The 13,308-nt window shown below is 34.8% G+C and overlaps 1 protein-coding gene across 1 annotated transcript in view; it reads left to right on the top strand.

The window, feature by feature from the left end:
- LOC102807684 (G protein-coupled receptor 54-like) overlaps positions 1-11,500 on the top strand; it is a 37,786-nt gene extending 26,286 nt beyond the window's left edge. Inside the window, exon 3 of the mRNA XM_085501763.1 lies at positions 10,521-11,500. Within this exon, the coding sequence (XP_085357889.1) occupies positions 10,521-11,281 (761 nt within the window). The 3' untranslated portion in view covers positions 11,282-11,500. The remainder of the gene's footprint in view (positions 1-10,520) is intronic.
- Positions 11,501-13,308: the final 1,808 nt, after the last annotated feature.

Genomic DNA, 13,308 nt, shown 5'->3' with positions numbered 1-13,308 from the left:
TCAATATTCATGACGGCACACCTAATGTGTGGTTTTGAATGAGCCTCCAATGGCCCGTCAAACCCCGTACTGAGTAATGTAACTGTTCCCAGATGACATCAGTGAAGCATTGGATTCGGGACTTAGTTACTTCTAGAAGAATGCCTCTTAAGCCATGTTATCTGAATTACGGCTGTTAACTATCGTTCTGTACAACGTGTGATTCATGGGATTACAAGTTTTAATGGGTTTAAGATCGCGTATGCCTCTTTATGTGGACGTGCAATAAATCGTATCCCCGTTTAGTGGTTACTGTGTCCTTCATTTGCAACAATTTACGTGTGTAGTTACACACATGATCTGCAGACCACACTGTCTCGTTGTTTCATTTCATAAACCATGTTTGATGTTTACAGGATTACGTTAGTATGTCTTTTAAATAGGTCATTCAGTTGTTTCGGCTTTTAAAGAAATGTTTATAGAGGTTGGCACAGTTGTATGAGATTGATATGAATAGTGGCAAGCCATCTCACTAAAGGCACATGTAAAATGTATTCTCCACATATTCATAAACTAAAATTGATTAAACTGGAAAAAGGTTGAAATAATCTTTATAGACTGAATAGATGCATTGCTTCGAGGTAATGATGTTTATTCAGTTATTATTCATATTTGTGTCATTATTCAAACGTTTACAGTACTTCACACACATGATGTGCGAGTGTCATAACATTCGCCACTCTTGCAACCCTTTCGAACCGCAGCGTATAATCTCTTGAATACAGTTAGCTTTTCTATTCTGAATAACTGTGTGAATCCGGCAGCTACATGTAGTTGTAGGTAATGTAATTGACGTTTTGTCAAGACAAGCCACACAACAATCCTTTACTGTCATAATAAAAACAAATTTGCTACGAATGTCAGCCATGACAACGCAATGTTTCAGTAACTAGCTGAAATCAGTTCGGAATATGCGCTTCGAATCACAGTTACGAGGCCAGCCAATACGAGGCATGCATTTCCAAATACATGTTCATGTAAATGAGTTCAAAGCACTGTGTGGGCCGCGTGGCACATATGTGCATTCTCAGATACGACCTGTATGACACCGATTTTCCAATTATCGAAAAACTGTTTTTTACCCAATTTATCATTGTCACAGTTTTCAAGGTTGAATATATAATTTTATTGTATGAAAACAAACAAAACAAATTGTGTATAAATTCTCCTACATATTTGATAATATTTTTATCTGTGATTTGCAATATATTAATCAATTTTTGGAGATTGATTTGCATTTCAGTGAGTAACCTTACTCTCGACAATTATTTCGAAGTGTAAGATATTTGGGGCATTCCATAAAAAAGTATAGTTCATCTTCTGAAGTTAGCATTGACCACAAATTGTATTTCCTAAAGGTGTTTCTATTTTAGTAGCTAGGTTATGGTTGGTTGTTTTGAACTTATCTACTGAATTTCTTTGTTTTCGATTCAGAATAGTTAAATATTCTTCAAAATTGTATTTTGTTTTAAATGTAGCATATGTTTTCAGTTTAGATTTTTGTTTCACTTTTTTTTGTTTCACTGTGTTGATTAGTTTTTTTTAATGTGCTGTTGTGTTATTATATTTTTCAAGATTTCCATGGTAATTTAGTTTTAGATCTTTAACACGAATCCATTTCAGCTCTTAACGCGGGGTTTGTATTGATGCATGTATTGAAAAGCTGCATGACTGCTTTACAATATACATAGCCTTGATTGCTTCATCTTCCATATTGTTTTCTTGCTTCTGAGAATTTTCCATTTGTCTGAAATGTTATCCTTAAGTATTTATATGAGCTTACTCAACCAATGGTCTGAATGTTGTTACGAAATTTTTCCATCTACTTTAATGTTCCTTTTCTGAAGATTGACATTTTTTTCTGATCGATTTTCCATTATTGGAAATATTCATATAATGTATTTAAGGTCAATATTTGTATTTGAAATTAGCACCAGATCACCTGCAACTAATAATAATGAATTAACTTCACTAGTATTAATTATAACTTGATGCAAAAAATTGTCTCTTAATGATTTAAATAAATCATTAATATATAAAGTACAGAGCTAATAACACAAACCTGTCTCGTGCCTTTAGTAGTTTTAAATACATTCGAGATTTGTTTTCAAAACCAATGCGTGCTTCAATATTGTGATACATATTTTACAACATTTTATAAATTTTATAATTAATTCCAATATCAAGCAACTTGTAAAACAGACCATTACGCAAGACATTATCAAATGCTTTTTTTGCCTATAACTTTCCATTCAACCACAGATATGTATATAATATTGGTTTTAGAACATAAATATGTTCTGGTGTACGGTATCCCGTATAAAGCGCCCTGCTTGTTTTTTATTAAGAATATTGTTGGTCCATATATATTTGCTTATTCTATTATATATAAAGGCACAGAATGTCTTTACAATACAACTTGACACTGTCACTCCCCTGTAATTTCCTGGATTATCAACTCCACCTTTCTTAAAAATATGTGACAGTGTACTACTATTCCAGATATCTGGATAATTTCCTGTTTCTAAAATAAAATTCAATAATTTATGCAATTGTTTTATTAAAAAATCTTAGCTATATTTAAAAAAATCAGTGCGGTAACTATCATATCCTGGCGCTTTCCCCCTTTTTAGTTTCTGAATAGCTGTTTTTAAATATTTCTCGATAATTTTATTTATTTGTCTATTGTTTTCTATTATATGAAAACATTAAAATCTTGGGTCAAAAAGTTCAGCTTTGGTCTATCGCAATACATTACGCAGTAACTCATGAGCATTATTTGTGTTATGAATGTTACATTGAATGCATATGAATATCTATGGCATATCATTATATTTATAACATGTTAAACACGGTGATATATAGATCACTGTTATAACTTGTTATAAAAATGGTAATAAATTCATCAGTTAAAAACATTAGATACACGTGTAAGTCAATTAGTTTACGAGTATTTAATTGGAAGTTGGAACCTCTGTTGAATCTTAAATATTATGAACGCCCTGTATATATTTTTTTAGTCGGTGAATTCGAAACAATATATGTTAACAGTTTAATAGTTAAAATATCCACATATGAAATATAATGAGCGAACATGGAGTCCCATCGTGTGGACTTGCTGGTGGTAAGATGGTGTATATCCAATCATGATTGTGCAAGCTTGGCTTCGTGAGTTTCATAAAATACGATTGCGTTATCGTACACCACGAAGCATCGTCTGCTATTTTCTATAAATAACAAACTTGACACATCCAGTGTTGCCAGTTGTTGTTTTTCCCTCGTTTATCACTGACACGGATATAACACATGGTTCACAACACTTAGAAAAGACAGACTACTGAGAATCAAACAGCCGTATCGGAAATTAATGACTCATTCATCGGGAAAACTAAACAACCTAAATAAGCTTCTCTGGCTGGGTGTTAAATTAGTTCGCTCTAATTAGTATCTGCTTCGCAGCTCGTCTCCGTCATTGCAAGTCGTACAAGTGTTATCGATCGATTAGTATTTACTCCATTACATCTAAATCCGGCTAGCGAAATCATACTCAGAGGGACGGTCGTCTTCTCTAGTGATTTGCTTGAGATTTATTCGCAGTTAGCGTCGTTCTTCGATGTAGATGGCGCAATAAATGATAGATGAGTCACTTAAAGTGAAAAAGAGGCTAATAATAAAATCGTGCAGGTGTTGACGTGTAGCCTTCAATCACTCTGCATGGCTCGTTCTTCAGCTAGACATCCAAGAGTGAAGTGAGTGTGATCTGATTTAGCATGGCGTTGCTTGGATCACACATGTGCGACCTTTGACATTTGCAAGCCTTGATCTGTCATTATCAAGGGTGAAAGTAGAAACGCTTTTTAATGGTTGTGCTGTTAATACATCAACACATAATGGAGTAAAATACACGTGATAGGTTCGTTATTCACACAATGCCCAAATGATTATGAAACTCGTGCTTGTTTTGAAGTTTTATATATCACGATGTGGGTAGTAGCAGCACATCAAGAGCCGTAGGGGTTAAACGAATCGACTGCTGGGAGGAATCGATCTTCGATGGTGGCATCATTTACATATCCCTTGTTATTCAGGGATACAGTTGGTTCACGTTTCGATTTTGATGATAACCAATATTCCCTTCCGTGTGTAATGAATCATTATGCCTAAAAGCATGAATTGTTGCCATGATTGTATATCCAGAAAGCGCACACAGTATGAATCAAATCGCTACGTTTGGTGATGACTCTACGTTCGAATGATAGGTATCATTATTACTTTAATATGTAACCTATATACATAACGAAGATCTCAATATCCGTGGTTAAGAATCTTATTAATAATTCGTTATCATTGTTATATAATGGCGAATTATATTTAAACATGTTATTTATGTTTTTTCTGTATCCTATATCACATATTCTTTCTTCGGTTATTGTTTCTTTATAAGTCAATAAGACTTAGATGTACGCTAAGTGATTTCGTGGTTAGTCTGCCCTCCAACCTTTCACTTTAAAGTGTTCTTGTTAAATACTCCATCCGCAGGATTTTGGAAATTCGCAAATATGTAATACATCAATGTGGACGTGACAATCTGAATATCGTGTGTGTGTTTGTTGATCCAAGAAGTAATATTGCTAAGGGTGTAATCTGCTATATACTCACGAATAAAAGAACATATACCCCATTCACTTAGGTGAACATGTATTTTATATGTGCACACTATCTGAATCCGGAAACGAACACGCTTGATGGGTGAAATAAGATATTATATGACGTGCCATTTAAGTGCCCTGCAAATTATCGTCATCCTATTAGAGTGACTAACTCGTATTTATTTTTCTTAGAAAATAAATTGGTGATTTTGTTAATGGCTAGAATGAAACGATTGAAGTATTTCATTTAATAACCACAAGCGAGGAGTTTTTCATATTTCTGATAGATTACTGAATAATGATTTTGTGTCTATGGCATTTAGGCAATTGCAGAGCTGATTTAAGGCCACACTATGTAAGAAAAATACTTGCCATGTATCTTTATTCCCTCTGTATTGCACATGTACGTTCATGCATACAAATGTGAGACGAATGTCCACCATAAACAGCCATTACAGAGAAATATTTATTTTCATTCACAACTGTGATAAACGTACACCTCAAATCACAACCTTGTGAAAGACTTCAACATTATATTTCACAATTCATTCGCTGCGTCGAACATAGTTATAGGGATCGGTCGTCGCTCTGCGCATGTTGGACATTTGTGTTAATAAACATTGATTTTCCCACAATCCAATGCGCTCTTCTAATCACTTCAAGAGTGCGACGTTTGACCTGGCGCGACGTGCACTAATAACCGCCGGTGACTTGTTGCGATACCTTCAAATAACCAAAGAAATTACCTACTTACAGCTTGGTAACGTCTCAGTTTGTACTCGTTGATCTGCGCAACAGTCAAAGTCGCTATCTTTGTTTATATGAGATCACTATATCTCGTACATGCGCGGCTTGACGACTTCTGCCCTTTAAGAACAAGCATACATCAATCGTACTTATAGAAGCCAGGGCATGATGTTCATGTCCACCTGTAAGCTAATATCATTTGAAAACAGTCATCAATATTTGGGATTTTGTTCGGACTTATGATATAAAATGCCATACGATAGCTTATCAAAATACCACGGTGCACATCATTTATAATAATGATATTTAGTGTAACATATTATAAACTGCACGGACATACGCTCAATTAAAATCTAGTCATGAAATGTAGTGAATCAATATTGCTCATGACGTTTTAAATTAGTGAATTATTTTAGTAACATTGCAATAAGCTGTAATTAACTTTTGGGAGACAAAGAATCTTACAATTAGTAGCATACAACAAATTACACGAAACTCTGCAAGCTTCTAGCAACAAAGTTTATTTCCACAAAGACAGACGTGACAGTGGATTTAATTGTCGTTAGATGCCGCAGTAAACTCGTAGAAGTCAATAAACCATTGTTATAAATTCGCGTGCGACCTGGTGTATACTAAGTCAAACCATGACCTCATGTTGAAAACGCGTATCGCAATGAACAATTCCGAGTCCGGTAGTGGCATGGAAAATTGATCGCAAGATTTTCCTTGGAATTGGTTCAAAGTTTTCTTGTGGTATTTCATTTTGATTGATCAACGATAGGTCACCTAGAACAAATGATACTATCATAACTACAGTCTTGTATCGTCATCCCGTTTTCCGACCATATTGACGACTAGACAGACACTGCTTGAATGAAAGAAAGAAATACAGGAACACAATCACACTTGGTTGCAACTGATGCTTATTTTTTGCATATATTTCGTTTTTAACCAATCATGCCGCGTGATAAGGCAGACAATGAACTCGTTTCCTAATCTACCAAACAAGTTAATTACCTATTACATAATGTAATCTAATGTGATGCGGCTGTTTGACTACTTAATTGTCAATTACCGCAAACAGCCATGTTTTCGATTTGATTAACAATGAAACAAACCATGTTAGAGTTTTTAACGTGCAGTCTATAGATTATCTTGTGTGACACATGGTCTGGTATCGGCGATTTAATTTTATGCATATATTTGTTGATAGATAATGACATGAGTAAATGATAAAAATTATTAGATGAACAGTTATTTTTATTCCAATCGTTTTATTTAAGGTGTGTTGCGTGCTATACCTTTCATGTATATTTCATTCTTGAAATGCATTAATGCCAAACGCAGATCAGCAAAGTTACCTCAATTTAATTCGCACAGGAAAACGCCGATTTAATATTGAAAGGTTACACGAGTATCCTAGTGCAGTTTAATGTAAGCTCAAGCAATTCGTTTTGAGACTGCATGTAAAATTATTTTGAAATAGGATTGTAATAGCACCATTTAATCATTGTTGCAAAACGCCCCGCAGGAATTCATATATTTCGTAATTTACTGTTGTTAAAAAACGCGCTATATCAACTGAGAATCGATTATAAATCATAACCATAGTTAACAAGGTCTCTGAAATGGTTTTACCATAGGTTACTTAGAGGTTGTTCGCCGCCAACAAGAAAATACAGCGTCGTATCACGAGCTTTAATGTTCGATATTCTCGAGAGTCGCCACAGTCGACGAGTGGGAATATCGAACAAGAGAACCTTATATAATAAAAACGCTAAATCTAAACTATTGCTTATCTCGGACTAACGACATCAATTGACCTATGTAGGTAAATATTAAGGCACTATGTTTTGTGTGATGAAATGACCTAAAGTCAGGTGATACGTTTCCTACTGTAATGTGCATAGGGAATAACACTGACGTGATTTAAACACTAAACCCTGAACTTGTATTAACATTTATACAGTGGTATGCATAAATTAAAATAATATAGTATTAATATATTGTTTTCGTGAATATAAGCAAATGATTAAGGTGTTTATCACACAAACGCATCATTCGGTGTTCAATCGAAATCACTGTCATAAATAATAAAAAGACTGGTTTGGAATTGACAGAAATGTTGACTTTAACTTGAAATGTCCTGCCGTTAATTGTGAACTCCAAAAACAGTCATATGGTACCGTTGTGATGGAAACAGCAATAGAATTTAAAAGAAAAGTTGTAGAGACATTCACTGTAAGTGACAATGTAACAGTGCTATCGGTGTCTTGCGGACAACACAGTTTCCTCGTCAGAGTTTGGGGCGTAACCGCTGGCTAAATCTCAGAACATTTGTTCGCCTTCATATGATACTACACGTTTGTTTTCCAGCAGAATCTAAACGGCGTTACTGTCCCGGGCGAGGTGTCGCGAGGGAGCGCTCGTCGACATTGACACACTTACAGTTTTTATTTTAAAAATCTGAATATTTGCCAATAATTAGGGAACACTATTTTAATATGTTTTGCACTGAAATGCGTTGAAACTTATTCAAACAATTCGAATGAATTACGTATGTTTACATTGCCCTGTTTTTGTTTCCATGACAATCGTAAATCGTACACAATATTTTTCTTCATTGTTCAATACGATTTGTTGACTGGCAGTCAGTTTTATCCGAAAATCCAAAACGTGCCTTGGTCATGTCTCGGACGAATCTGAGTCTATTTTCATCTATATTTCCTAGGATAATCGCACATTGTAGAGAGACAATGTTCAAACGTAGAAGTCACTACATGCTAAATGAGAGATTTTTCATTGAGAGTAACTTATTCTCAGAGATTCTAAGGGTCGAAATAAATTCAACGAGAACTATATCAAGTATATGCAGACTCAATCAAATATAATAGCATCTTCCCAGACACTACCCGGGGCTATTAGCATTCTTATCGCGTATACTCTATCAGTAGTTGTTTGTATTATGTTTGCACGTTGTCAGCGAATGCAATACTTTGTGCCATAATGGAATTGTGCCTTTTCAACAAAATGTAATTACACAATGTAAGGGTACCTTACAGGAAATAATGAATCTGTTGATAAAATGTTCCCAAACATGGCCATTGTCATATTGTATTAGACAGTAAACCCAATTTTATCGTTGATGATATAGATATATATATGTTTCGGTTACAGATTATGAAAGAGGATTTGTATTACTACAGAGAAAATTATTGCGATACTAAAATATTTACTCACTCACGTACTATAGTTTAATAAGTTTAGTAAGAATGAAGTTGGCAAAAAAACCACTCCAAATGTCCATGTCTGGTAAATCCAATCAACAGTTTATCATGTTATAAATGCCATATATACATGTTATAAATGCCATGTCTATCCTCAAGGCGGTCATACGTAATTTGCAATAACAGTTACAACAAACAAAATATGTTTCTGTATCCCGGCGATAGATATAAACGATGACATTCATATATGATATGATATATACATACACGTGACGGGAAAACACAATCATTTCACAGATATGCATTGATATATACACGTGTGGGCAAAACACAATCATTTCACAGATATGCATTGATATATACACGTGTGGGCAAAACACGATCATTTCACGGATATGCAATGATATATACACGTTATATATATATATATATATTTATCACTTCACATATTATTTTAGTTTTGTCAATGTACAATCATAATGCAGCTGTTACAATAAAACGTCCAAAACCGCGACAACTCTTATGTCAACGCCAATTACGACAGTTCAATAAAAAAACTAATAATTCAAACGATTACAGGAAATATTTGTAAGTTTAAATGAATACCACATTTCTGTTTTTGTCAACTCCCGTGACTGTGTACGATTGGAATATGTGAGTATAAAAAAGCACTACAGGACAACAGCATTTATATTTGATAGATAAACTAAGCATCGTACCCTAGTTTAATGTATGTAATAAACTTGTGTAAACAGATGGCTTAACGCCGCCAGCATCTTTAGTCATCATTTGAGTGCACACTATTTGGTATTCTCACTCTCCTTATTAACATCAGTGTAATGAATATCTATCATAAAACAGTTTGACGATTTCCTAGCTACGAATATGTACCAGACCCTCTAGACTAATAACGTAACACTAAGACGAATATTAGGTTATGAATTCTCACATACCTTCAATATTCAGTGCAGTGGGTTATATGCAGACATTATAGTATTCTCATTGGAATATATTGATGCATATAAAAATGTGTCTTAATTAGGTTCCCGGCAGTGTAATAAGTTACTGTGTTATTGGTTTTACTACCAGTGAGTTGCTGTTTCACGGGAATCATTAATATCTGGGCACTGTATCGACGTTATATTCAACTTTAACAGCGGTATACAAAATAATACACTATATAATGTTTATAACAAAGCACTGGGAATACAAAGTGAAGACATCAAACCCGCAAGCAATTTATATTGAATTGAACTCATATCACTCTGGAATTGTTTTCGAATCACCGTCTAATAAACCCGCGGCAGTAGATTTACATCTTATAATTTGCGTTTCTTTCGTCTGATCAAAATGTTATTACATATGGGGAACACGTGTTGCTCTGAAAAAAAGTGGAACACACTCAGCGCCGTGATAAATTGTTTTTTTTACTAAAATTATTGTATATATATAGTAGTAAGAGACATTAAGGAGAAAGATTAGATGTGAGTTTCAGTGTACTTTCAGTTTTGTTTAGCCAGTAATTAGTCATTCTGTCTCCTAAATATTAACATCAAATCAAATGTGAAGTCGGTAGCAGCAAATATGTAGTTAATATAAAATGTGGATATGCACAAGTCGGTAACCGGTAACCATTCCCGTAATTTTTGAGGGCGGTATTATTTGCGACGCGCTAATGAATCCCGAGGGAAATTTTCCAGGCATATAAAATACACTGCGTTTAACCACCATACCATCGAACAGAATATCATAGGCGTCACATGTAAATGTGTCTTTTCATACTGACCCATTATATGGCTTACGTTTTATATATCACAATTACATTACAAATATATTTAAACTTTCTTTTTGTTTTTAGCGTCTGCCTTATGCTGTGTTCCCGTGGCACTCTATCGGCAAGTGGTATACTACGACTGGTACGGAATCAAGCCTTTCTGTGTGGAAGTGTGGCCGTCGCATTCATGGAACGTCGGCTGGTATGTGTACATGTGCTTGGCAGCTTACTTGGCACCATTGCTGATAATATCTGTGTGCATGGGTATGATCATGCACCTGGTGTGGAATTCGTCAACCCTCTTCTACCGAACCCAGTCCAAAGCGCAGCAAGCAAGACAACGTCAAAAGATTCGTAAAACCAGAATGGTATGCGTTGTTGTGCTGATCTTCGCATTCTGTTGGCTGCCTGTGCATATCATGAATATCTGGTCACGGTTGGATGTGAATTACCCAGATACTATGGTTACTTATGCGATTCAGCTATTCGGTAATTGTCTGTCATACGCCAATTCTTGCGTGAATCCTATAATTTACGCCTTCATGAGTGAAAATTTCAGACGTCGTTTCAGAGAGGTATTTACCTGCTGCTGTGCCGCACCGTCCAATGATTTCCGTTTCCGTGAACGAGGCACGATTACCCTGGCAATGACGGACGGGAAGAGTTTCAACTCCCAGACTAGCACAAGCATGAGACGACATCATCACTGTATACCGCTGACAGAGCCAACCATACGTGAAGCGTCGAGCACAAACCCGGACACGAACGACACTGACATGGATTACATCGATGCACTACACAGAAACACGGAAGATGAAATATTGAAACGTTCTGTATTAGCATAAAACTGAAGTCGATCGAAAAGTATTAAGTATAATAATACAGACATGAATCAACGTGTATAAAAATCTTGGTGATATTTTACCCTCAGAACGCTAAAGTCACCTTTCGCGAAATAAACCGGCGTATTTGTTTTTGTTGTCAAGACCTGTAGCCAATTATTATTATTCATTTGGTCTAAAATTGAAGAAGAATTGTATTAAAATTCTTAGAAATGTGCAAAATTGTGTCCAGAATACAATATGGCGTATGTGACGTATAGACAAAACGACACATGATAAAACAAAGACTGCAGACCGATATATGTGACGTTCAGGCTATTTACAAATACACATTTTTGTCGGAATTTCGTATTGAGTTCGTTTTTTTTAGATCATTCAGTGTACTCAATGACTTTTCCTAGATAGTGTTCTATACCAAGATGTGAAGTATGCTATCAAGTCCGAGAACTTGTATACATCAAACTGTGAAACCGACATGTTCTGAAAGCAACAAATCGGCATGGAATTCGCTTAGGTGAAAAGAAGAAAGTGGCTTGAGTTGAAAGGCAACTAAGTGAGTGGTCTATGTCAGGATATTTTTCAATGTTAAAGCGTAGCGCATTAACTGAGAATTTATACACAAGCTATAGTACGATTATTTAATGATCATATGACAGAGATTTGACTGGGAATTAGCAGTCAGAAGCAGGGCTTCAATTGAGTATAGAACGTTAAAAACACTTCGAATACGATCTGTTTAACGTTATAATAGGACGTTGTTGGGTATTTCAAATATCTATTTCTATTAGTTATTAACGTATATATATATATATATATATTGTGTTTTTATAACCCTGTCCAATCTTAAATCAATAGTAAATCTTGATTAAGAATAGTGTTAACTGATAGAGTCACACACTTCATTACTATATTTTATTTGCATATTATGGAAATGTTTTATTCTGGTACATTAAGGTTTATCTAACGTCATTAACGGTCACAAAAGTTAAGTCAAACTTGAAAAATTAAAATAGAAAATGTTGTAGTTTTTTTTGTTCTAGGTGCTTGTTATAATATCTTCCTATGTCATGTACGAATTATATTGTTGCAAATAGCTATGATGTCATCAGATATTTTTACTCCTTATTTTAGTGTTAAAGTTTAGTTGAAATGTTTACATTCATGCACACATATCTGTTAAATATATTAACCATTGGTTGACCTTTGCGTCCATTGTGGAAGAAACCATATTTTGTCAAACGATGTGTGAGATATATTAAGGCGTGTATCGTACGATCGTTGTCTCAGTATGATGGATGTATTACCTCGTGTGTGAAACTATGATCAGGTCGATGTATCTTCCACTGTTGTCTGTTAGGAGCTATATAATTTTGTTTTGGCTAAGAATGTTATACAAAATCGAAGCATTTCAGGTGAAGACAATGGCAAAATGCATTGCGACAATTTTCAATAAATATAAATATTCAGAATATTTCATTTCCATATAAATGAGAGAGCTGATGTCGTGTAACACGTGGCCGAATAATCTGCATCACAAATATAACAATGGTATATACTAGCCGGTATATTATCGTACTTATGTAACCATGCAAAGTGAGTATAAGATGATACTCAACTTGCAACATGGCAATTATTAATGTGTGTATTTAGTTGAAAAGATCAAGGTATCGGTTATTCCAAAACAAATTACGGCGTCTTTTTTTATGGGACCCTACTGATAATTTGTGTTTTCAGTTAGCACACAGTGAATACACACTCATTACACCTTTTTACGTGTTAGAGTGAATATGTCGGACAAGTGGGTTCGTGTATTATTCCGACTAAAATAGTAAAATAGACCATAATGTTGAAAGATAATATGGAGAAAAGAAGTCGTTCATGTTATGTGCTAAACAGGCACATGTTCCGAGCAATATGTAAATCAGTTACATTCCTCAGTGTCAGTCTTCACCTTTATTAGACGATTTGCTGATCATAATGACACACTTAAAGAGCGACTGTTGAAATTCCCTGCATAAATATGCCGCATA

This window comes from Saccoglossus kowalevskii, chromosome 7, assembly GCF_978046115.1.
Source record: "Saccoglossus kowalevskii chromosome 7, keSacKowa6.1, whole genome shotgun sequence".
In the NCBI taxonomy this organism is placed as follows: domain Eukaryota; kingdom Metazoa; phylum Hemichordata; class Enteropneusta; family Harrimaniidae; genus Saccoglossus; species Saccoglossus kowalevskii.
The sequence above is the reverse complement of the archived record's forward strand: the minus strand, read 5'-3'. Positions and strand labels throughout refer to the sequence as shown.